Source organism: Lutra lutra, chromosome 2 (assembly GCF_902655055.1).
Source record: "Lutra lutra chromosome 2, mLutLut1.2, whole genome shotgun sequence".
Lineage (NCBI taxonomy): Eukaryota > Metazoa > Chordata > Mammalia > Carnivora > Mustelidae > Lutra > Lutra lutra.
The window spans coordinates 99880313-99907164 of NC_062279.1; the positions used below are offsets into that span (position 1 = coordinate 99880313).

Genomic DNA, 26852 nt, shown 5'->3' on the forward strand with positions numbered 1-26852 from the left:
TGGCAGGGAGACAGGTGAGCAGGGTGCTGGGCAGAAGCAGCAGCAGGGTGGGGTGCTGTGGGAGCGCAGAGGGGAGGGGGAGAAGGTGATGTCAGCAAGTGCAGAGACGAAGTGATAGGCTCTGGCTCTGAGGGGGTCTATGTGTGAGCCTCACAGGCGCTGAGGGCAGGCTAACAGGTGGGCGGGCTGGAGCTGGGTTTGAATGAGGGCGTTCTGAGCAGCGGAAAGCCCCAGTCATTTGTGTACTTAGCTCACAACCTGGGCAGCAGGTGGATGTCACGGAAGCAGCTGGCCGGCTCTGGGGTGATCCAGGTGGGCTTTCTAGAAAAGGGCTACGCTACTGAGGACATGCTTTGGCTGGCACTGGGCTACCTAGCTTAAGTCACCCTCACCACAAGCCTACCAGGAGGGACAGCTGTCCACGGCAGGAAACAGACTCTGAGATGGGCAGTGGCCAGCTTGCCGGGGTGAGAAAGTGACACAGCAGAGTTTCCAGCCCAGGTCAGCTGATCCCAGAGTGGTCTACTGCCGACCTACCCCACGTCCATGGTGCTCTACTGTCTAAGAAAAGCAAGCAGCCGTGGGCATGAAGGTGCTCATTTTCAAAAGAACATTGTGTATCTGTGTCTACAATTTTAAGATATGTAACATGTTAAAATGATATTTTTGGCCCTGGACTTCCCTGATCACCCTCTGAAAACCCAAGTAAGTAGGAGACAAAGGCCTCCCACCACTGCTGCCACCCCCCACCCCCCACAGGCCAAGAGGCGCTCCTCTCTCCCCGCACACCTCAGCAAAATCAAGCGGACAGAAAGTGACATAGGGGAGGAAATAGAGAGAATTTCCTTTCTCTAGAGAAAGTAGCTGCCGTGCTGTGTACCACCACTCCCCCCGCAGCTTGCTTTTTACCTTAAACCTGGTGAGGAGTTTCAAGGGGCCTACTGGGGGAGCTCTGAGACACAGTGACTAGGCCAGCCTGCCCGAGAAGGAAAGAGGAGGGCTCCAGGGCAGGCGAGGACTATTCTTGGTGCCATGGGCCTCACCCCCCACATGAGTGTGCCCAGGAAGAGGCAGCTGGGGTAAGAACAGGAAACCTCAGAAGGCAGAGTGCAGACGAGTGCAGGCTGAGGAAGACAGCCGGGTCTGAGCTGGGGAACTAGGCAGCCACTTAGAGTAGACATAGCCACCAAACTCAAGGGAACCACCAGACAGAGGGACTGGGCAGGGAAGCTTCAAAAAGACCAAGATATCATCCCCTCCACCCTCTGCCTGGTCCCAAGGGCCCAGCCCCACCCACACTTCAGCTCCAGCAGGAAGTGGGCAGAGGAACATCTGGTGAGTGGGGAGGGGTGACAGGAGGAAGCAGGGGGCAAAGGCCTCACCCTGCTTCCCTTCTTCAGGGGCCCAAGGCAGATGAAGCTGGGTGAGGGAGAACATTGGAACCCAATATCATCAGGGTTGGAGTTTTGATCACCACCCAACTCATCTGGGCCTGGACTTGTGCCTCAGAATGAAAGTAGGACTATGATATCTGAGAGGGAACAACAAAGTCATGGAAGTTTTGACCCACCTCAATTTCATTCCTGAGAAACCCCTCTGAAAAAGGTTTACACAGACACACCAAAAGAAAAAGTACTGGTTACAACGTATTAACTTGCGTGCTAACTTTGCAGGTACTGAGCAAGAGCTGCTCTGTTTTCAGATTTTGGATTACAACAGAAAACTCGAGAGAATAACTTGGGTAAGAGAGAGAGATGTGGACTAACTCACTATATTTCTGCCAATGGGACGCTATCTTCAAAGAAGGATTTTCGGCATCTCAGAAGCGGCTCCTTAAGAGTAATTTCCAAGCCAAAGCGTGTAGTGCTCTGTTCCAGATATTGGGGGACCCCCTACCCCTACAGCCTCCCTCTGGCTATGGAAACTCAACAGCCACCACCATGAATGGCCTGAAGCACTGAATCTCATGGTCTCAGATTTTCCTTCCTGGGAAAACTGGAGCAGTTTTTCCAAGGTGAGTCTTGGAAAATAATCTTGTCAATGACTGTGGCAAGAAGCAACTGGAAGGTTCTGAAATGAGACTCACAGCAAGGCAGTGGTCAGGGGAAAGCCTCCAGGAGAAAGAATCTTCCTTATCCATCCCCAGGAAAGCCCCAGAGAAAAGCAGTACAGGCCAGAGCTCTTCTAATTCCCATTCCCCTTTGGGCTCAGAACAGCCATTGACTTTCCCTCTAGCCCGCTCCCCACTGGAGCCAGAGCAGGGTGAGCAAAAAGGAGGGCAGGGGAGGGCTGGGGACCAGCCTATGGGGAGAGGCCAGACTTCCAGTGTAACCCCTCTGAGCCTCAGTTTCCCCACCTCACAAAGAATAGGTCATCGTTCTCTTAAAGTTTAACCCTAAAGATCCAGAGAGACAGAAGTGAAAACGAAACCTCTTCAGGAAGAGCTACCTTTTCCTGTGCCGTCTTTAGGGCATATAAAGCTCCTCTGCAAGGTCTCACTCATTTGCTCAGACATCTTCTCAGCCCCAGCAGTGCAGGCAACATGCAGCCAGATCTGAGTGGAAAAGGGCGCAGGACCCCTGCCTGCAAGGTGTTTTCAGGCCCCCTAAAGCCAGCTGGATGCACCCTTGGCCCAGAGAGCAAGTGGCTGGATTGGGGGGGCAGGAGGGGACCACGGGCCCTGGCCAGTGACGGACGCTCTTCTTACTCGGAAAAGTGGAGGCTCCTCCTGGTCCTCGCTGACGCTGCAGGCAGCACCCCAACCTGCGATTGCTGGCAAAGGAGCACTCTGCCTCTCACCCCCACCCAAATGCTAAGGAACCAGCATATGTGCTGGGCAAAATGGAGAAGGAAAGGCACCCCTTTTCCCACCAAACAGGACAATCACATATTGATTCCCATTTTTATGCCAAAAATAAAGGATTATTTTCTTCCCCAACGTCCCGAATTAGGGGCCGTGTTATTGTTTGTAACACTGTCCCGCTATCGATCAGACATCACAGCCACATGTAACTAACTCTGCTCACTCTCAGGTAGGAAGATCTGTCCCCACTGCCCACCAACATGAGATCTGAGGCAACTTCATACCTCTCTAACTAAACGCCACAGGCCACAAAATTGCCACGGTTTAAGAGAATGCTTTCATCATTCGTTTGGTCATTCACTGTTTCAGAAGCAGTATTTTTTGAACACCAACTCTGTGCCAATGCTGTAGGTACTGGAGTGTAGCAGTAAACAAAAGTCTTTGCCCTCACAGAGCTGCTTTTTTTAGTGGCGTGCGAGAGCAATGCCCTTGCTGGTGTGGAAGTGCTCGATTCTATGAAAACACGTAGGAGAAAAACACAGGGAAGCAGGGAAAGAGGGCAGGGGCATGGGGTGACAGCAGTGACTTTAAATAGGCCAGGAAGGCCTGTGGAAGGAGGTGACATTTGATCAGAGATCAGAAAGTGAAGAAAAATGCCAAAGTGGACCTCTGGGGGACAGCATCCCAGGTAGGGGAGGAGCAAGGACAAAGGGCCCAGGAGAGGGATAGCGGTAGGGGGAGTTGAGATTTTGGACAAACAGAACTGTGGTCAGTGCGGGCAACAGCAGCAGGAAAGGGCAAGGTGGAAAGTGAGGTTAGTAACGGGACGACATCTATGGGATAGAGTGAGACAGTAAGCTCACTGAGTTCACTAGAAGGATAGGAGCAGAGAAGTGATGAGACTTTTTTTTTTTTTTAAGTATAGTTGACATTAAATTTGATACTAGTTTCAGGAATACAACATAGGGATTCATCATTTATACACGTTATAAAATAATCACCAAAAAAAGTCTAGTTACCATCTGTTACCACACAAAGTTATCACAATATTATTGACAATATTCCCCAGGCTGTACTTTTCATCCTTGTGACTTATAACTGCAAGTTGGTGTCTCTACTGCCCTTCTCCTATATCACTCATTCCCCCACTCCTACCCTTCTAACCACTGATTTGTTCTATCTAGGATCTGTTTTATTTTCTTAGATTCCACATATAAATCATACACCATTTGTCTTTCTCTCTCTGGCTTTTTTTTTTTTCTTTTTTAAAGATTTTATTTATTTATATGACAGAGAGAGAAAGAGAGAGAGAGAGCACAAGCAAGGGGAGCTGGAGAGGGAAAGGAAGAAGCAAGCTCCCTGCCGAGCAGGGAGCCCGATGCAGGGCTTGAGCCCAAGACCCTGGGATCAAGACCTGAGCCAAAGGCAGATACTTAACCAACTGAACCACCCAGGCGTCTCTCTCTCTCTGACTTACTTCACTTAGCAGAATACTCTCTAGGTTCGTCCATGTCACAAATGGTTAAGATTTCATCCTTATTTACAGTTGAGTAATGTTCCATTATATAACACATACACCAAATCCTTATCCTTTCACCTGTCAGTGGACACTTAGGTTGCTTCCAGAAACTTGATACTGTAAATAATGCTGCAATGAACATGCTGCGTATATCTTTTCTGTTTTCTTAGATAAATACCCAGCAGTGGAATTGCTACGTCATCTAGTATTCCCATCTTTAATTTTTTGTGGATGCTCCACACTGTCTCCACAGTGGCCGCACCAATCTACATTCCCACCAATAAGGCACAAAGGTTCCGTTTTCTCCACATCCTCACCAATATTTGTTACTTCTTGTTTCTTTGATACTAGCCACTAGCTACTATCTTATATTTTGAAAGGATCACTCTGGCTGCTTCGTGGAGATGTGCCTGGGGTAGGAGCAAGGGAACAAGCGTCGAGGCCGGGAAATAACTGAAGGCTTCTGCACGCATGTAGGCAAGATGTGGAAGCAGCTACAATCAGGGCGTAACAGTGGAGGTGATGAGAAGAAATGAGATTCCCCATGTTTTCTCAAGGCAGAGTGGACTGAATGTGGTCTGAGAAGGAAAGAAGGAAGAGTGTCAAGAAAACCTGAGCAAGTACAAGGAGGGAGTTGTCATTTACTACCATTTGGGAAGAACAGCTTTGAGGAGGGGATCAGGAGTGCTGTTTTGGATTTTCAGAAGCCACTGGACATTTAAGCGGAGATGCTAGGGAAGGTACCTGCTACACAAGTCTGGAGATAGTAAGGTCTCAATCAAAGATCTGAATTGGGAAGTCATCCGTGACAGATGGCGTTTGAAGCCCCAAGCCGGGATGAGATTGCCTAGGGCCTGAGTGAAGACAGAGAAGAGGTCTCAGAGCCAAGCCTCAGGCAAAGGAGTATGAGAAGGCATTGCCTGAGAGGCAGGGAAACTGGGAATGTGGGGTATCTCGGAAGCCAAGTGAAGAAAGCATTTCTAGAAGGGGGAAATGATAAACCGTACCTTAGTCCTTGCTTTACTGACAGGGTTTCTGAGTTCTCAGATGAAAAAGTGATGTGCTCCAGGACCTAGTACAGGTTCAGTAAGAAAGGACCAGGTTCAATCAAGTTCCTAGGCTGGTAATTAGAGAAAAAGTGAAGGATATAGTCTGTCTACAAAAATAAGAAGCAGATAAACAGTCTGATATAATGACAAGTAGATGGATTAGAAACTGCTTGACTGATGACACCCAAGGGCACATATAAGTGAATGAGTGTCAATCTCCAAGGAAATTTCCAGGGACATGTCACTGGGCTCTGTCCTTAGCCTACTCAACATACCAATGGCTTTTAGCAGTGATAACTAAAACGGACTGCAATCAGAACAATCCAAAAGGCTTGTGAAAATAAAGCATCCCAGTGTCCACCCCAGACCTACTGAATCAGAAAATCCCCAGACAGCACAGGTGGGGGTGGGGGGGCAAGGAGCTAAAGGAAGGCATGAGTTAGAAGAAAGAATTGAGGGAGAAGCTTGATCCAAATGTACGGCTAAAACCAAGCTCAGCGGAATGGGTAATGTGCTGGGTAACAGCAGCTGGGTCATGGAACCTTACATCTGATTCTGAAAAATCAGCCAGACGTGAGGTGGAAAGGGTACACTTAGCTGGATCTGAGACCAATTTGCAAGTGTCCATGATCAACAGTGGGATCTTAAGCTACATGGACAATAGACGAGAGGAGAAGGGGCATAACCCAGCTATACCCACTCTGGCCCCAAAGCACCCTCTCAATGGTAGGGGTGAAAAAGGTGAGAGGAGCAAGACCAAGATGATAAAGGAACAACTGCCCCACCCCCCAATTCCTAGAGAGAAGCAGATGTTTAGCCAGGAAACTCAAGAAACCAGGCCTCAACCCCAAATACCTTGAGGGCCAACATGCTGAAGGACTTGCTCTGTAGGATCCTATAGGGTTGATCTAAAATCCATAAATCAAAACTAGTAGGACAGGATTCTACTTTGGTAGAAGGAAGGTCTTCTAAACACTAAGAGGAACCCAAAGAGACAAAAGTGGTGAGTATTTTGCCACAGAAATTGCTAAACTTACATATGCCCCCAAATTAGCATTTGTTATAATGTACTAGTTTATCTATATATACATACACACATACATATGCACACCCTTCCTACACTGTAAATTCCCTGTGGAATTACATCCCCAGAGTCCAGCACAAGCCCCGTCCTGTGCTATGTGCTCAATAAATGCTATTATGGCTGGACACTGCCAAGCCTGTTATAGAGGTGATTCATGCTACAAATTGTTAATGTTCCTTCTGGAAGAGCAGGTCCTATGATCTCTGAAAAACCGCACATAAACCAGTTTCCCCTGGAGACATAGTCATCCTTTGCATCTGCACAGTCAATTCAGAATTTAGTCGAAATGGGTTGTTTAATTGTTATGTCTAAAAGTCAATGGTAGATAGAGGTGCCTGGATCACTCCGTGGGTTAAGCGTCTGCCTTCGGCTCACGTCATGATCCCAGGGTCCTGGGATAGAGCCCAGCATCGGGCTCCCTGTTTGGTGGGGAGTCTGCGTCTCCCTCTCTCTCTACCTGATGCTCCCATTGCTCTCTCTATCAAATAAATAAAGTCTTTAAAAAAAAAATAAGCCAATGATAGTATTAGCCCTAGGTTTAAGGCTCAGCCTGGTATTAAGTATGTACAGGGTGGGGGGTAATAATTTTTGTCTTGAATGTTTCCGTATTCCACATAAAAACGTGTAAAGCTTTGTCCACTAAGGAAATCTGATCCTTCCAGCTGTGACCCAGTTTGGAAATAATCCATCTCTAGGTGTTCCTTCAAGTAAATGTCACCACATCCCTACAGGGTGGTGGGGGCGATTTACTGATTCACAGGCTGGAGTTAGCAGCCCAGGAGGACCATGCTGCCCACTGCCCTTGGCCAAATTCCGGTTCACCTCAGAATTTCACCCCCTCTGAGGCCGGGTCCAGCTGAGAAGTGGTTAACCCAAAGGGCTTTGACAGAGTTGCCTTTGCAGTCAGTCACCAAGGGGATCAATGCAGATCAGGTTCCATAGCCCCACATTATGGGTGCCAGTCCTGCAGGGATGGGAGTAGTGCAGGGGCCTGCTCAGTGCCTACTCTCTGCCCAGTGTCCTGAGGTACCCCAGAAATAGGGGTGTGAAGGCCAAGGGGAAGGAGAGAGCCTGCAGACTGCCATGGGGAAGACTGCTGCCTTTCCCTGTCTCTCCTTCCTGCTGGCCTGCTGTCCCCCCCTCCCCCTACCCCAGTGCATTTCTTCACTGTGCACCATCCAACCTCACTACCCCTTCTCTGGGACCCTGATTTACTGTTCATCCCTCTTCTTGAATTCACTTCTTGGAAAATACATTTCCCCAGAGTCTGTCTGTGTCAGGCAGGGTTCAAGATGCTGAGGACATGCCATGAAAGGTATGATAATGGGAAACAGGCAGCATGTCACATGGACCTGAGTGTGAGGAAGCAGGTCCCAAGTGGAGAGGAGGGTAGTCATGTAGGTTCCACGGGAAGGTCATTTGAACCAGACTTGGAGGAGAAGGAGCAAAACCTGGTGACAGCCAGGCAAAGAGCGCTCAGAGCAGAAGGGAGACAAATGTCCCTTGAGACTCATGAGGGGACAGTGGTTAGAGCAGGGCCAGTGAGGGCAGAGGCACAGATACCACTGAGGCAGGAGGAAAAAAAAAAAAAGGTGTTGGGGCAAGGGCCCAAAGGGGGCTGTTATCAACTTTATGCTTCACAGGGAGCTATGGAAAATCAGCTGACTGGAGCAGAGGAGTGAAGTCATCGGACAGACATCTTAAAGACGTCCCAGTGCGAGTCTATTGCAATTAGAGAGACTGGCAGCCAGTATCTAAGTGGCAGCATCCAAGGTTGCAGGAAGAAGTCCTCGGCTAGTTAACTGCCTACTGTCAGGGCCCCAGAGGCACAGGAGTTCTGCATGATTGACCGCTGTGTCCCATGGGGGGGGGGGGGGGGGCGGGGACGGAGGGTTAGGGGGTGTGGAGATGTGGCCAATGTGCACCAAATTAGGTTCCTCCATGTCCTTTTACCCTCTGCTACCTCCACTTGGTCCCGGCCTACAGAGTTCTGCTCCACAGTAGCTGGGTAACTGGCCAAGTAACTTCAGCTCTCCAGTGAAACTTCCCATTTACTGGCAGTGGCCTTGACAAAGAGGGGTCTGCTGTTTCCCCCCAAAACAGGGACCGCAGTACCCCCTTGATCTGATATTTGTGTGACCCTTCCAGCTTTAGAATTTTGTGATTTTATCACAGAAGAGACGTTTGGGGCAACTGATGAAACAAGAAGGTAATTATATTTCACAAAGAGAAAAAAAAAAAACCTTCAAAATTACCAATGGTCTGTTTATTGCTACAATAGACAATTAGTTCATTTAATGCCTTCCAACATCTTTTCAAATCAGATAGAAACGGACTCTTATTAAAGGAGGATTATAAAAAGCTGTGTTATCCATCATTAACCAATCAGAAGACTTCTAAAAGTAACATTTCTGAGATTCCACCAATACAAATCTATGAGCCAAAAAGGGGACTGATTCGCTTTTCCAAAAGATGACGAGTATTCAACATAAAAGTTTCTAGAGATCAAATTATATCTGTTTGGGGGAACTTATCTCCCTTTCTCACTGCCCTGCTTCAGAATGTTGCAGGCAGGTGGTTGGTTTTTTATAAAACACTTTACATTCTGTATGTAGGTATTTTGTAAATAAACAGAGGGTGGTTCACTTTCAAAACTCAGGATTTACTCTGAGTTTTATCTGACGCAATCTGAACATTTTTTTCTTGTAGAAATTCCTACTGGTATCTGAGGGGGGTTTTGCTTGTTAAACATTCTTACTTTTGCTCTCCTGGTGCACAGAACATCTCACAGAAACTCTTGGCTTCAGGCCATGGTCAAGGTCAAAGCAAGAAATACGGAAGGGATAATAGACGGGTCTTCTGGAAAACTGAAGCTAAGCTCTGTGTCTGTGAGTTTTCACCCATCCACCCGCTCCCTCATTCCCTCAGGGTGGGAGATAAAATGCTGTCGAGGATTCCACTCCCAAAGAAGGAAGAAAAAAACAGTTCTTGTTAATTTTTGAAGTCCAGCGCCTGGTCTCAGTAGAACTTGTCAAAAAACAATTAAAAGGTACAGAGGGGAAGTAAGGCAGAGAACTGGACACAGGGTCGGGGGGGGGGGGGGGGTCATGAGCGTGTTGTGTAGAGCATCAACTGTCCAGAACATTGTGTTCACCATAGCCTAGAATATGCTCCTCCATATTTCCAGACTATTTCCTAGGAAATATTGAGGAAATAATTCCTAGGAAATACTATATTTGCTCATAAAGACATAAATATTATAATCATAAATACTGTATGTTGGATTTGCTCATAAATTCTGAACATTCCTGGATACTTTCAATCAGAGACAAGTAGTCACGTTCTTTAGTATTAACGTGAAGTTTGTCTGATTTTCAAACATGAATTATATCTAGCTTCTTTCATGCAACATGCTAATAGCTCATTATGTAATGCTCACATGGAAAAGAAAAATGATCTTTATGGCCTGAGTAATCTCTTAAAGGGTTAAAAGAGAGAGAGAAAGAGAGAGAGAAGGCGGCAGGTGGTTTGGTGATATTTATAAGCATTACTGAAATTCTTGTGCCAGAGTGAGGAAATGTTCCACAAAAATAGGTTACTTCCAGCTAACTGACACAATTTCAACACACGATCTCTGTCACGCACATGTATTGTTACTTTTGTAATTATTTTGATATAATGACTGATTTAGTCTTTATTCCTAAGGAGCCTTAGAACTATGACATTATCTTCCAAGAACACTTTCTTTCATGAAAGAACCATGTTTCTTTATAGTCTGCAGCTGTCAGAGGAAAAGGAGACAAAGTGTAGTACAATGTGCAACCTCTAGCAACCAAAATGGATGCATCAACTTACTTTTTCATTCCACGCCCACAGTCCAATTCCAAGAAATGCTATTCCCAAAAACTGAAAGAAAGAAAAAAAAAGGGTGTTAAGTGGAAGGGTAAATGCTATGTTTTTACTAATACAAATACAAGTAAAGTTCTCAGCCAACTCTTCCGTCACTGTACCAGGCTGAGAAATACTCTTGTCTAAAATCTGAGTGACAGCCTTTGACAGAAAAACAAATACCATAATCACCTTGATTAAAATTAAGCGTGAAGAAGAACTGAGTAAAGAAAACGTGGTATAGGAATCAACCTTAGAAAAGAAGGAAATCCTGCCATTTGCAACAACACAGATGAACCTGGAGGGCTTTATGCAAAGTAAAATAAGCCAGACAGAGGAGATACATACCACATGGTATCATTTACATGTGGAATCTAAATAAATAAATCGAACTCATAGAAACAAAGTAAAAACGTGGTTGCCAGGGGCAGGGGGGAAATACTGAAAGGTTAGCAAAAGGGTACAAGTTATAAGATGAATAAGGTCGGAGGATATAATGTAAACACCATGACTACAGTTGGTAACACTGTCTTGTAAAACTAACTTCCTCTAAAGGAACGGAATGATGTCACACACCGAGGTCATGGATGTGTTACCTCAAGGGTGGGGAACCCCTTCACAACATATATACATATCGAATCACCACGATGTACTCTTTAAATATCTTATAATCTTATCTGTCAATTCTATCTCAATAAAGCTAGAAAAACAAAAAAAAAATTTAAGTTATTTAAAAAGAAGGGTTGGAATATGCAGGTGCTTCCAAGTCACTGATATTATGAAGGATAATAATTAGGTAGAACCTTGAGTAAAACCTAAGTTATTAATAATGTCTAAGGCTGCCTTTCAGTGTAGGAGAGGGCATAGTTCCTGCCCCTATAAATCCAAACCCGGAGCTCACTAGAAAATAGAGTATGAGGGATACGAACAGAAAAAAGCCGGTGATCCTCTCTACACCATCATACCGCTGGGAATGGGCCGGGAAGAAGGCAGGCAGAGCACCACACTCTTTACAACTTCTTCCAAAGGTAACACGAATCTTACAAAGTCCAACATGACCCAAAGAAAAGTCCTGGATTCTTCCATTTTTCAGAAACTTAAATGACTTCTATCGTCCTTGAGAAGGGCTTCTACAGCTCGGCCTGGTCTCCCCTCAGTGCTGTAACTTCGTGTAGACCCAGGAGCACACGAACACTGCAGTGAGATAAAGGGGCACCCACCACGGAGCTGTCTCCTCTTCCCAACCACAACCCCACAGTGCTGCCCCTGAGCTGTGCTTGGCGGGGGGGGGGGGGGGGGGGGGGGGGGGGGGCAAGCAAGCAGTACCCAGGGGGACTCCCTACTGTACTTAGTTGTCACTGTATTCTATCTGCTCAGGATACACATTTCCGTACACGTTTTAACACGTCTGAAATCAGGACAGGTCTTAAAATCAATGGTATCTCAGTCTTTTCCCCTTGTCTTTACCTAAAATAATAGCAGGTCTTGTAATCAGGGTGTCCTATCTTTGATGACACATTGTACAGGGCTGTCCACCCCCCTCAGAGCCCAGTGGTCAGGACCGGGTATAATTGGCCATGAGCAAGGACACATCTTATTCCTCATCCTCATTACCAAGAGGAACTCGGAATTTCCTTCCCAAACACTGAAGTGAAAGGAGAGCAGGCAGGTTAACGAGCAGTTTCAATCTGACGGCAGCAGCGCACCCTGTTTATTTTACTAACATCTTGATTAAATTAAATGTCAGGGAAGCTGTGCACTGAGAGGGCCGCACAGAGAAGACGGGAGTGCGGGTGGTTCTTCTTTGCCGTTCTGGGGAAATCTGAGAGCTGTCCACTTGGCGAGGTCTTCATTCGCAGCAGGGGGAGCTGACATGTTGTGCGCATCAGCTCATCAATCCAAGGGAGGCTGAGGGGGGGGGGGGGGGGGCAGACACCAAGAGCAGAGGGGAAAGGTGGGACTGGGAAAAACAAAACAAAACAAAACAAAAAAAGAGAGAAGGCTGACTGCCCTGAAAATCTGGTTGTGTTTTTAGAGGCAGAATTTCCTGAATCTCCTGCCAATTATCAGACTCTGTAGTGAACCACATCTAACACCTTCGGAACCCCTAGATAAAGAAGCTGCAGCACGCCCTTGATTTGACAAAAACAGAAGACCCCTTTCTTCCTGCTCTTGCTCTCAGAGGTTTGGAAAGTGTTTAGAAAGAGTCGTTGTAAATGTCCCGACAGAAAACTATGGTTGGTCCCTCTACGGCCCCAGTCAAAGTGTCCCTTTATGTTTCTGATGGAAAACGACAAATGCACCAGTCCCCCCAAATGACTCCAAGATACTTGGGACTCTAGTACAAAAGCAGAGCAATTCAGCGTGTTACTTTCATATGTAGAGGTCCTAGGCTCGATACGGTAATAAGCCAGAAGGGCAGACACAGCATCCCATCAGACCTCGAAATCACAGAGTGCTTGACTTCACACCTACTGATGTGAAACTCATCCCAGTGAAAAGCCTCGCCTTCTCAAAACAGAAGCTCTTCACGGACACTAGTCAACCACCTTCCCTGATGCAGTACTCCAACACCGTCATCTCAGTCAGCTCTGTTCCTCCCGGGGGGACAGGTTCCCATGGAAGGCTCCTGTCTAATCACTAACATTTATTTCTTATTACTGGACAGGCACTGTGCCCATTAGTGCTTTGTCTGCACTGTCTCTTTTAAGCTTTACCACAATTTTATTGGGGAATAGGCACTGTCATTAACCCCATTTTAAGAAAGGGAAGAATGAAGCTTACAGGGTTGCAATCACTACTGAATGATGCAGCAGAGATGGGAACCAAGAGGAGACTGACATCAAACTACGCATTCTTACCAGTCCCCAAAATTTCCCACTTGCCCCCATGGGGTAGAAAGTAGAGGCATTTAGATTAGAATTACACGATAGGACGAGGACATCGTATATTCCTCCCCCCAGCAGGCAAAGTGGACTTGAAGAGGTAAGACAATGAGAACCTTGCCTTCACACAAGGACTGGTTGTAGAACAGAAATTCCCCTGTGCAGGTCAGACACAGAGTAACCTAGAAGAACAGAGAAATTCAACAATGAGCCAACTTTGTCCTCTTTGTATGAAGCTCTCCTCTCTTCTGGGCACTTGGAAAACCCCTTTTCCTTCACAAATCATATAAACAGACTGGAAACCCGTGATTTTCCACCAAGAGGAGAGGGGGAAAGCATCAGAATTTAAAGAAGACTCACGGACAATTTCCTCTACAATCTTGCTCTAAGACTTCCTGCTTTAACTGTGACTCTCCAAACAAGGTTTAAGAAGACAAAACACAGTGAAGTGAAGGAAAGCACTCGATACCTAAGCAAGCGGCCCTGGGCCGGGGCCTCAACTGCATACCTTTGCTGCTACATCACTAGCAAATGTCCTCCCAATTACTCTCAGCCCATATGTTTTGTTTTAAAATTGAGTTGTTCCAGCTTCAAGTAATTAAACAGAAAAGAGCCAAAAAACAGAGACAGGCACGCAGCACTGGAGGCTCGCTGAATTTCCCCTTTCCCACCTCTAGAAGAAAAGTTGACCGTAAACCACCAAACTGACCTCATTCTGATACCTTGAGGCCAACTTCCAGGCAACGGGGAGGAACACTTCTTAAAGTCAACTCATCATTCCTTTGAAAAAGGTGGGAGGGGCGGGTGTAAAAAACCACAGCAGATCTGAGGCCTCTTCCCATGTGGCAGTATATGCAAACATGCAGTACTAATATCTGACCACACAATTTTCGATGTTTTAAATGAGTAACAATAATTTTGCCAACATCTGTTCAATGCTAAGTAAGAACTAGGCACTGTGTTTTATACGAATTCACTAAGACAGCACTGCCTAATATAGGAGCCACTAGCTACCAAGCATTCCAAGCATGGCCAGTGCACACCAAAATGTGCTAATATGTGTAAGACACACATTGGGTTTTATTTTATATTTTTAAAAGATTTTATTTATTTATTCATGAGAGACAGAGAGAGAGAGAGAGGCAGAGGGAGAAGCAGGCTCCCCGCTGAGTAGGGAGCCTGATGAGGGACTTGATCCCAGGACCCTGGGATCATGACCTGAGCCGAAGGCTGACGCTTAACCATCTGAGCCACCCAGGTGTCCTATATTGGATTTTAAAGACTTAATTTAAACTAAAAGAATGGAAAATCCTCAGTAGTTATTTTATTACTGATTATATGTTGAAATTGTAAACTTTGGCTATTTCGAATAAAATAGAATATATTACTAAAGTTACTTAATATTATCCCCATTTTATAGGTAAGGAAACTTTATCTCAGGAACTTTAAGTTGTGTTGCTCAGGAGATCTGAGTCCTCAGCCCAAACTCAAAAATATTTTAGTACTTTCCTAAGACTCTTGTCCTAAGACTCAAAACCACCCCTTTAGTTTCCAGGCATTCAAGGCAAAGGGCTGTATTCCTAACTGGAATGGAAAATGGACTGGAATGGAGAATAGCCCTAAGCGGACACAGAGGGGCACACTGACGGAAGCCGGAAGCCGGCTGGGTGCAACAGAACAAAAGCCAGCAGAGCGGACACTCAGGAAAAGCTAGAAAGGAAAATGGCCCCAGGATGTGAGCAGAGCAACTGGGCTTCTCCACCAAGAGGGACACATCTGCCCCATTTTGGGGACTGTGAACAGATCTCTTTTTCTATCTGTTGATTCAGTCAGAGCTGAGCCTCCAACACCTTGGAAGTAGAACAGTGTCCATTCTAATTAGTACAACAGACAACTTAAGAAGCCACTCATCCATCCACATACCACTTTGCATATTTTAAGTTCTTACTTTGTGCTAGGTACTACTTTTCTCTTGTGATAAATACAGATACAATCCTTTTCCCCAGTGAGCATACAGTCCAGTGAGAGAGAGATTTTAAGCAAATAAAGCATAAAAGACAAAACTGCTCTGGATGGAGCTATTAAGGAGAAGAAACTAAGGTCAATACAGACAAAAGAGGAAGACCTGACCCAGAGCGCAGTCCAGGAGGGTTTCCCTATGTCAGGGAGGTAGGAACTGGGGTCTGAAAGATGAGAATATGACTTGGCATGAATACATGAAGAGTATTTCAGAAAGTCAGAAGAAAATGTGCAAAGGTCCTGTGGTGAGAGGAACATAGCAAGTAAAAAGGTCTAAAAGGTGATTGGTGTGACTGGTGTGTGAAGAATGGGGGGAAAGTGGCAGGTTTGTCATTAGTGACATGAGTATGGACCATGTCACGCAGGGCCCCATAAGGCACATTAAGGAGTTCAGTCATTATGCTAAGAGTGACAGGAAGCCTTCTAAATGCTATCTGTGTGTAGTGGACTGGGATGGGGTAAGGACAAGGCCTTTATCAGATTTGGGCTGCAGAAAAGATGAGAGAGTCCAAAATGGACACACAGGGACTGGAGGGAGGCAGCTTTAATCACCCAGACAATACCTGACTGTATCCAGGATGGAAATGTGAAGAAAAAGATGGAATTGAGACTATTTGGAAGTAAAACTGACATTTCCAGTAATGGCTTGATATGGTGAAGGGGGGGGCAAAGGTGAAGGAGTGAGAGGGAGGTGTTAGGGTTAATTCCTGTTTTTGGTGTCTTCCACATGGAGACAGCAGCCCTTCAATATCCATCTTATGTCCTGACAGAAATAAATCTCAGGTGCCAATTTCTTAACTAGCCTAAGATCTAGTGGCATTTCTGGAGGACAGCTTTCTTTTACTGTATTTTGCCTGCTATCTGAATTCTCTTTTAAAGGAGCATATTTCAGCTTGTATACTTAAAAAAATAAGTTATTTAAAGTCTATATGCACATCTACCTCTCCCCACTTTTATTCGTAAAAGGAAGCAGTTATGTACAGGTGTACATTAAAGGTCACAGGCAACTCTGAAATAGACATTTTCAATCCTCTTTGCTTAAAAAAACAGCAATTACGTCAATGGCATCTGCCCAGCATCCCGTGAACAGACTCAAAATAACAATGCAGCAAGGTAAACACGACAGAGGAAAATCAAGATCAGGTCAATCTGTTCACCTAAATTAGAGCCTCAGAAATATTATCCAGAATAACAATAGAAGGAACTCTTCTTCCTTCGACATTCTGATCAAGTTAAAAAAAAAAAAAAAACTTTAAGCTCTGCCTGAATAAACAGGAGAGATTCATTGAAAACATTTGGCACAGAAGAGAGGAAAGAGTATCTTTAGAAAAAAAAAAAAAGTATTTTCCTTAAACTACAACACAGGTATTTTTTTCACTAGGTGTTTGCTGACACTTTTGTGTGACCAACACTTCAGTTCTCACAGGGATGAGGTGGGGGCAGGCAGGGGTGGGGGGACGAACAGTCCACACAAGTGTGCCAAATATTTGTGTCCTAGAAAGACACCATGTCTTTCTAGGGGTGTCTTTCTAGGGCAAGGGTTGATATTAGGAATAAAAAGCCTCTGGGCATAATTCCTGCTTCGTCAGAGGAGTCAGCCTGGGCTGGCAGAAAATTCAATACCCAGAAAGTCAATCCCAATTTTGCCACTGGGTCCCAGCTGGTGCACTCAAACTGTCCGGAATCCTCATGACAAGATGGCATGACCGATAAAGCTCAAACCTGTAAACAGGACATTCCCCATCTGAGGCAGGGTCACCCTCTCACGTCACTCGGCTCCCACAGCCTCCATGTGGTCTGAACACCTGAACACACATCGCCCGCCGGGCCCGGCTGCCAGGGCTCCAAGCCTGTGTGATCTGGGGAGAGGCTCAACGTTCATTAACACATATCTGAGCCTCTCCTATGAGCCAGGCAGCGCTCGGGTGGGGGGGGTGGGGGGGTGGGGGGGGGGGTGGGGGGGGTGTTGGGATAAATCAGGAAACAAAACAGACCAAAGTGCCTGCTCTTATGGGGCGGACGTTCTAGCTGGGCTGGACTGGGAGGGAAAGGCGATACAAAGAAACAGCAATGAGTAGATTATACAGAATTTGAAAAGGTAAGAAGCACGGGTGGGAAAGGGAGAGCAGCACAAAGGGACTGAATGTGCCTCAAGGTGGGAGGAGCGGCTTCAATATTAAAATGCAGCAGCCAAGGCAAACCTCCCTGAAGCAAGCTAGGCATAAGGAAAAAACACGAAGATGGGGAGTGGACTGGCAGATACGGGGCGGGGGGGGGGTGGGGGATGCTGCAAAGAAGCAGCCCGGCAGGGCCCCGTGGCAGACGCAACAGGAGTCAGATGGGGTGAGGCTCTGAAGCCCCAGTGATGACTGGGATCTCTTCTGGGAGATAAAGCAGCACTGGAAGGGTTCCTGACTTCCTAGAGCCCCATGGAGACAACAAGGGCACCTAAGGAAACGCACCAAATGACTGTCGGGGTCCATGTGATCGTGTGTGACTGGGTGGCATGCCAAGAGCCTGTGACGCCCCCGGTGCGTCAGTACTCTGCATATTAGCGCCTCCCCTTCCTCACGTGGTTCTCCGCCTGCCTCCTCTAAGTAGGAGAAAACCTCTCATTCACAGTGATCCAAAGCCTTTCTCTTCTGAACTTCTGCATCCCCTGCCACTTGGACCCTTGCTGACATTCACCCACCCGGGGGGATTGTGAAGGGGTGACACAATCTGGGCTCAGACTGCAGAAGTGACTCGGGCTGTGTGACCCAGAGCACCTGGGCCCAGTCGAGGGGGCGGAAGCACTGCCCTCCGATTAATCATCTCCTTCCCCTGATCTCGGCTGGGTGATCCCTCCCAGAACAGTGTATACAGGCATGCCTGTGCACTTAAAAGAAACTAATAAACTCTAGTCAGAATACTGAGATCATGTTTAATTTAAGATCTTTTCTATTTATCTTAGCAATCTGACTCAGGAATTTGGGGGTATGCACGGACCCAGATTTTAAATACCTACTAATTTTGAAATCCCACGTTAAAGTAAGTTTCTTCCCACTGGGGCTTCCTGATGCATCGTCCCTCTCCCTAACTTTAGCCCTCCTTGTTTTTGTGTTATCTCCTTTGAAAATGCGTTTTGGTTTCATTACGCCCTCTTATAAAAAGAGAATTCTTCTGCAAGAACGTGGGATATAAATTATAACCAAACTGAGGTTGGGGTAGCTTCTCAATCTACACCCTTCCTTTTTGAAAACCGGCCCCCCACCCACAAGGATGGGCCCCTGCACCCCTGTTTGTGAAGGAGAGCCACTCCCCACTCCCCTCTCTAGACTGATGAGTTGACCAAGGAGGGACATGTGGCTCAGGAAGAGTCGTTCCAGCAAATACTAGGCTGAGACAGGAGTCTCTCTTTCCGAGGAATCAGGTACTGGACACAGTGATTTTTGCTAGCCCCGGTCTCCCTGATGCTAGAACAGATCAGGGTGCAGTGAAGAAAGCACCTGATGGAGAAAGTAGGAGAGATGCCAAGAGCAACTTCCAATCCTGCTCCTTATCCCCAGGATCCAGGGCTGCACTTCCCGATCCTGGGTTCCAAGCAGTGCCCTGGGTCCTTAGGATACGCCTCCCCCACTCCCATCTTAGCTGAAGCTACTTTGGGGGTTTTCTGTTACTTACAACCAAGAGAGTCCTAAGACAATAAATAAGAGACTGTATTAATTTCCTTCGGGCTTAGTTCGTGTTAACAGTAAAGTGTGCAGAACGGGCATGAGCACAACGGTGCTCTGGGGACTAATGAAGACGTGGCAGAGGGTGATTGGTGCTCCTTTCCAAATAACCCACTAGGATCTCCAGTGGTTCTGAACTACTCAGTAAAGCTGTGGTCACCGGTGGAAGAAGGAATACATCATTCAGCCGCATGACTCCATGAAAGAAAAGAGCGAGCTGCCCTCTGCTTGCTTGTTGAGTTCTGGAAGCAGGACAGTCAGAGCCCAAGAAATGGTTCCCAAAGCAAGAGCCTGGAGGAAGGGTAAGAGGGAGCAGGGAGGAGCCTCTTGCATGGTTCCTGTGTTCATGCCTCCCGGTTTCCCAGAAAGGGCACAAGGGCTCTCTGCCTCTGACCTTGTACCACACCAAGAGAAGGCCAAAGCGCCCCCTTGAAGACATGTCTGCAACCCAGGTGCAATCTTGCTCGGAAATTCCTTTGTTCAAGACTGGAACTTCACTTCCTGGCAAGAACTAGTAACGTGAGCTGGGAAGGGAGAGAAAAGGGGAGGGCTCTGCGGGCAATAAAACCTATACTCTTCTTGGAAATTCCGCAGGCAATGCAGGCACAGAGAAAGGAACGTGAGGGATTAAGCGATGCAAGTCTGGATGGAAAGAGGGAAGCTGTGAATTACAGCCCACTAATCTTTGTCTCGGCAAAAGCAAGGCTTACATTGCCTGGGCTCTTCCATCTGTAACCCCCTGATTAGATCAAGCCAAGGCTAAGAACAGACCAGACAGAGGTTCTAAGGGCTGAGGAGAATGGAGGGATAACTCAAGTATTTCAAACCACAGGCATGAGAAGTTACATTATCTACAAACATCAGCCTTGGCGGGAATGAGTTTCTGCTGTTGTATGAGAACAGTCGAGCTGGGGGTTGCAGCTAATGGCAGCCTTCAATGTCTAAGACTCTCAGATGTGTACAGTGTAGTGCTGAGACATCTTCAGGTTTTAGAAAACATCTCGGGCAAGATTTAAAGGTTAAGGCAAATGAAACTTGAAACAGGATTACTCTTTTTTAAAGCACAAGTAGGATTACATGATTCAATTCATTTGCTAAGTCTCTCTGATATGCACTGGGCACTCTGGTAGATGCGGGGGATAGAAAGGTGAAAAATGTAACTGATGATCTTCTTTCCCAAGGAGCTAACTGGCAGGGGAGGTGGGGTGGGCAGAGTGAGTAGGAAACAAACAAGGGAAACCACAGTAGGCTCAGGGAGTGGAGCCTTCCCAGACACACACTGCCATAGAAACACAGGGGCAGCCAGGGGATCCCCAGGGGTCAGAGGAAGCTTCCCAGGAAGGGACACTTGAACCGTGTTCTAGAGGAAAGGAGACAGGAAGACCACCTCCAGCAGACGGTTCGGAGCCGGAAAGAGCATGTCCCTCAGAGCGGGCAAGTGCTTCTGGAGCTGGAGCAGAGATCATCAGCTCGGGCCCTGGCAAGCAGTGCTCCTCCACGTGTGGGTCCCACTCCAGCATCACCCAGGAACTTGCTAGAAATGCATTTCTCGGGTGGCCCCAGACCTACCACATCAGGAACTCTGGGGGTGCAGCCCAAAAAGCCCGTTCTAACAAGCCCTCCAGGTAACGGTGACACATGGTAAAGTCTGAGAACCTCTGGGCTAGAGGTTGCTAAGCAGGTGCCTAGTCCATGCAGGTATTTGTGTCTTGGGGAAACCAAGGCACCACCAAGCTAGGTGAAGCCAACCAAGGGTTTTAGTGAAAACGGTGACAGGATCAGACTGCATTTTAGAAAAATCATTCCAGTACACCATGGAGAATGAGCCAAAGGGAGGTAAGACTGCAGCCAATGAGTGACTCGAGTTGGGAGGTTACTGCAGTAATCTTAGTAATGAGGACACCAGCCCCAAAGGCAGTGGCAGTGGCAAGAAGATGAAGACAGAAGAGATTAAGGGGAAGACCCTATGGGATATCGTGACAGCAAGCTTACAGTGTTAAGGCTAAGACCATGTGGTTCCTTGAATCAGAATGCCTGGGTTTGAAACCTAAACATGTGACCCCGGGCAAGTCACTTACCCTCCCTAGTGCTCAATGTCCAAATGTAGAAAAGGGAGATAGTCATTTCCATGAAAACAAGCCTCATGGGAGCAGGGGGTTTTATCTGTTTAGTTCATTCTGTAGCCCCCCAAACTTAGCACAATGTGTGCTTCACAGCAAATCTTAAATGTCTGTCAAGTGAATTAGGGAACTGTTTGCGGGAGGCAGGGAAGAGAAGAGAATCTAAGAAAACGTCCAAGTTCTTCACTTTAAGCAACTGGATAGGCCACAGCATCAAGTCTGGAGTTAGGAATACTGGTAAGGGAGCAAGACCAATGTTAGAGCTCACTTTCAAGCACTCAAGTGAAAATGTCCAGGCACAGACATGTGAGGACCGAGAGGCTGGTCAGCAAGGTCGTTCCCAAGGCAAACTTAGGTTAGATTTGGACGACGAACCTCTCAGTTCTCTGTTTCTTCCTCTATAAAACCCAGAGATTCACAGTATCCGTCTGTTGGGTCACTGGGAAGACAGAATGAGATACGCACCCAAGGTGCTATGCAAAGTGCCTAGCACACAAAACATGCTCGCTAAATGTTCTTGTGGTTATTGCTGAGGTCACATAAAGACTTTGTGCAGAAGACAGCCAACACATTGTCCTAGAGAACACTGAGATTTGTGCGGAGGTACACAGAAGGGAACTTGAAGGAGAGACTGCAAAGGAGGAGACAGAGGGGTGGTGAGAATTACAAAAGGGAGGTGTCACCAAAGCCCACAGAAGGAAAATCCATCACCTCTACTTATCTGTGAAGTCTGGCAGAGAAAGGGGCCGAAACAGCAGAGACTGCTCATGTTCATTCAAATGGAAAATAAAACTTAGAACAACAAGAAAACATTACAGAAAGTAACTTCCCTTCTTTCAGACTAGTTTCCTGACTCTGGACACCACTGGCACCATCACCAGACAATCCCAGTGCCTGGTGTGACTGGGCAAGACCCAAGATTGGTTGGGAGGTACGGCACCGACCAAAAAAGGAACTTGGGACTGGCCTGGGGTCACCTCTATAGCAGCCGGTAACATCCTTCACCTTGCATAGGAGTCCAAAGGGAAACAGTTATGCAATGTGCTTCCAAGACCAACAGACTGGGTGTGAGGAGTGCCAACCACGATGTTAACTAGCTGTGTGAATCTGGCCAAGTAACCGAACAACAGTTTCCTGGAGCGTAAAGTGAGAAGACTACTCTCTGCCCCAGCTCCCCAGGACTGTGGTGATCCAATACAAAGGAAGACATTTTGAAAAGGCTAGGCTATGTAGATACATGATGTGATTAAAATATCACATTTTATCCACCTGTTAAAACAACAGGGTGAGTCGCACTCTGTAGCCTCTGGCCATGTCATCTGGCCCACACACAGCCCTTAAGAATCCGTGCACACTAATCGTTCATGGAAAATACCAGAGTATTTTGTGTTGGGAGCTCATTTCCTCAAGTCTTTGCTCTTCTTACGGGGGAGGAACTGATTGGAATTACAAGTGAGTCGTTGGTTTCAGTCTGCCTTCGAGGAAATTTGTACAGCAGACAGCCTTGGAAGACAGACCGTGTGTCCTTACAGAGATCCTGCAAAGGATCAGGCAGGCTTACCGCCAAGTATAAAAGTTTTGGGTTCCCTAAATTCGGGACCTGTAACACGGCTCGTTCTGTATAGAGTGATCAACTGGCCTTCTCCGCATCACCCTCTGGAAACTGGAGCTCAGGAAAAGAGTATGAAAAATATTGCTACTCTGGCTATGAATAAGGTGTGATTGATAATGTCCTAGGTCTCGGACTCTGGAGTCTGGTGCCTCTGTCAGCAGCCATGACAGTGGGGCAAGGTAACATGTTAGCTGGCAGGTAGGGCAAAATCTCAGACCTCTCACAGTTCTTGACATTCGGTGTTCTTGTTTTACAGAAGAGGAGCTGGTGTTTCCCTCTCACCCAACAGACTGGTCTCTAGCACCCATGTCTTGCTCTGCTCTGCCCTACTGGAAGTCAGCTCCGAGAAGGCAGAGGTGAGGATACTTTTTTTTTCTCCTACTTAACTTAATGCAAAATACTCTGTGTCCACGTTATCTATAGGTTTTAAAATTTTGTATTTTCTTCTGTCTTGCCAATATAATCCACTTTCTTTTCTAAGAAACATAATGACGTCTATTCATTTTCTGGGGGAAAAGTGACGGTTACTAAACAGATGTCTTTAGTCAATGCAGAATTCTTTCATTGAAGTATTCCCATTTGACTATAATTATTGCACTCCTAAGAAATAACTGCATATTTCAGGTAAATTTTGGTTAATACTGAACCTTATTGGAAATACTTGTTAAAGAACACCAGGAGAACGTGACTGCAGTTCTTATGACATTATATAGACTGAGCAGAATAATAGTGCCTAACCTGTCTGTCCCCAGCGTGTGGGAAGCACGAGCGCGCGCGCGCACACACACACACACACACACACACATTCTCTCTCTCTCTCTCTCTCTCTCCCCATTTAGGCAAAGTCACTAGAAGAGACCGTATTCAGAGTACACAACTCCTCGTTAGAATTCAGAATGTTTCCTTAAAATCTTATTGATAACATTTGTAACATAGGCATCTAAGAAATAATCTTTGAGGACCTCAAGTTCATGTTAAAATGAAAACTGAATTTTCTCCCAATGGGCCTTTTGAAGTGCTAAAATTTGAGAAACATGCTTCATCCTAGAAATGTCATGTGGCCTTCTGAATAGCTATCAGAAAATTCACAATTCTGACCAAATCAAGCAAGAACATTTTTACATCTCCACAGTTGTGCTTAAAATCCCCTTAATATTTTTACTGGGTTGATGTCATCTTTTTGATGCTTTATATTCAATCAAAACCTAAAACATCTTGAGAGATGGATGCGGGATACATGGAGCACACCCAGGAGATCCAAATCCATTGATTATCATGTGAAAGAAGGCCTAGAGGCAATTAGTCCTTTGTTGTGGATGACAAATAAACCTCCACATATAAATGTTCTATACACGGAGGCATCTTTGATCAGTCTTACTGGCTCAATGACTCACAAAAGATGGGGAGGGGGGAATGCCTGAAAACAAAAGGGCAGACTGAAGGCACCATTTCTGTATGTTCAGCTCAGTTTTTCCTCTTTCCAACTTTTCATGACACTATAAAAAGAAACGGAATGGATTCTTTTCAACCGAGAACATCAGCACTGCATACAAAGAGGAAAAGTATTGGCTTAACACAGAACCCATATAAACCCCTAAATACCAACCTGTTCTCCCTAGTTAGGTATTTTTAACAAGGGAAATGGGTTTTGACAAATCACTCTTTTATGTAAGAGTTTATTACACAAACTCTTGGAAATTAATTTGCATACAAGACAGGCGGCAGCCAAACCATTCACAGCTTCAGGACAGAAGGCGGGTTCTTGACAGGCACTGCCTTGGAAGTGACCCATGTATGTGCTCTCTGGAATTTTCCTCTTCTATTACAATTGTCTGGAAGCGTCTCAAGATGAACAACAGCGTGAGTGATTTATGAATAAGCTGCGCCTATCTCCTCTGGTTTGAAGATCCCCACCACTTTCTGTTCTCTGAACAAAGGTGCATATTAAAATGATCTGAAGGCATAAAACAACGTCCTCAAGATCAACGTGCTTCTAAAATGATTAATTCAGATGAGTGTAAAAATCCAGTACAGAAACAGGAATGGTATCTTTAAAGACCAGGGCCACTGATATCAAGCTAAAAGGGAGAGTATAAAGGCACTGAAATACAGTAAAGGAGCACGGCCTGTGGCCACAAACCACGGTTCAACTCTGGGCTGCAGCATCTATCAGATGTGACCCTAGACAGACTGACAGGCTCTCAATTTTCTTACCTGTAAATGGAGGCAGTAACAGCATCCACACAGGAGGGACGTGAGAACTAACGAATTAAGGCCTGTGTTTTGTACACAGCATGCGCTCAATAAACACACTATTACTGCAATAACAAATGTCAGGAAAAAGTCTTTAAGCATCCTATAGGCTTGCTCTTCAGACAACAAAAGGTAATTACCATATCATCTGTGCATTATTCAATTCATACCGCAGATTTTTATCAGAACCAAAACAGTATGGGAAGAAAGATTATGAAGAGGATTCTAAATCACCCTCCCCCCACCCAACTTTGCAAGGAACTTCTTTTCATTCTCCATATGAGATTTCAGTGAAGCTGTTTCACCAGAGAGGGTCACCACAGGAAAGTAAACCACTGACAGCATATATGAGGTTCACATTAATTTAGAGGTACCATAATGCTTATGGAAAATCAGCTGGCTGGAAGCCCACGGTTTGCCCTTGAGCCTCAGCCAGCCGGGAAGTTTCATGCCATGTGATTAGTGAATGAGGAGACCCTGGGTGATTAATTAGTTCTCCATGCCAATCCTATCAGATGGGCGTTCAGCCAGCCACACAAAATCAGCCACCTGATTTTAACTTCCTCCTCTCAGAATGGACTTCCACGTGAACATGACTCTGTGAAGCACTTTAAATACTGAAGGAAGTTTTTCTCCAAATCTCCTTTAAGACAAATCCTGCTTCCTTGGACATACATTTGAGCTCTGCGAAATAGCAGACTGGATGGGAGAGAGCCTAAATAAGGAAGCATGTCTGCAAATTCTCTGAGCACCGAATTATGCTGAACTCACTTCATAAGTCCCCAGAAGTGTTTGATGCTCAAAAGAGTAAAAAACTGCCTATGCATGAACAGATTTTCTATAGAAACCCAAAGGTCCATCAGTCTCTTTAAAAAGAAAGTCATTATAAAGACCGTGCATCAGTAACTTTAACTGGATTTTATTATGTCGTCATCAGTGTGTTTCCTTAACGTCTAATGAAGCAAGCAGTGATGAGTAATTTGTTTTTAAGTCTGGAATGTATTTTATCCATGTATTGTCCCAGGACGGACGTTGCTGGGTCTAGATTTGTTCATTTACATTACTGCAAAGATAGTTCTTTGGTATCTTTACTATTTCAGTCAAGCTTCCAAAATAAGATTTAAAAGAGAAAGAAATAACTTTCTTAAATCGAATCTGTTCCTTTAAAGAGATCGACTTTTGGGTAAATAATTTGTGTAAACATAAAATGGGTCCTGCATGTCTCTAAATCCCATCATTAGTCAGGATCTCCAAACTGGGCTCCGGGTGTGAGAGAGGGGGTTTAGTTAAGATACCAACATTCTCTCTTGGCCTATGTAGTATTTTTTTTTTCCTTGAAGAAGAAAGGCTCCGCATGAGCAATACCGTGTACGATTCCCCCTCACACCCAGGGTCTACAGAGGAGCGAACACACACGGAAGCCCATCTCCAACTGTCTGGTAGGATAAAATCGAGGTCTCCTGGGCTAAAATCATCCTGGGTTCCACGGTGCAAAAGCTCAAGGGTTCCAGATCCAGGCTGTGCTTCGGCAGGAAGACAGCGGTTGCGAGGTCTTGGCTCACATACCACTGGAGCTTAAAGAAGGCTCTGAGATCCAGTCATGTCAGGAAAAGGGAAATGGAGACTCTATTTAGAAGCTAGAATCACAACCCCAACCTGATAGCGCTCTTTTCCACATACACAAGGAATCCGAGGCAGCCCAACCGATGAAATGGCCAATCTAGGCAGCAGTCATGGCAAGAAGCTCCCCACCCCCCACATCACCCCTCCACATCACCGCTGATTTTATGGCTTTCAAAGGTCAGTGTAAGGGGAGCGTAGCAGCCAAGACACTACATGATTTCTTAACAAACCCCTCAGAGGGCTTCAGTGGGGGGAAGGAGGAAGGACCCCCTCCCCCACCTGCA

At 46.0% G+C, this 26852-nt stretch overlaps 1 protein-coding gene across 3 annotated transcripts in view; it reads right to left on the reverse strand.

Annotated features, from left to right (window-relative positions):
- Positions 1-26852, reverse strand: part of TSPAN5 (tetraspanin 5) — a 171495-nt gene that overhangs the window by 22672 nt on the left and 121971 nt on the right. For 2 of the 3 annotated variants that reach the window (XM_047718036.1, XM_047718038.1), the window contains exon 2: positions 10311-10361. The exons of the other annotated variant lie outside the window; for it this stretch is intronic. In XM_047718036.1, the coding sequence (XP_047573992.1) occupies positions 10311-10361 (51 nt within the window). The remainder of the gene's footprint in view (positions 1-10310; positions 10362-26852) is intronic. 3 annotated transcript variants of the gene reach the window in all.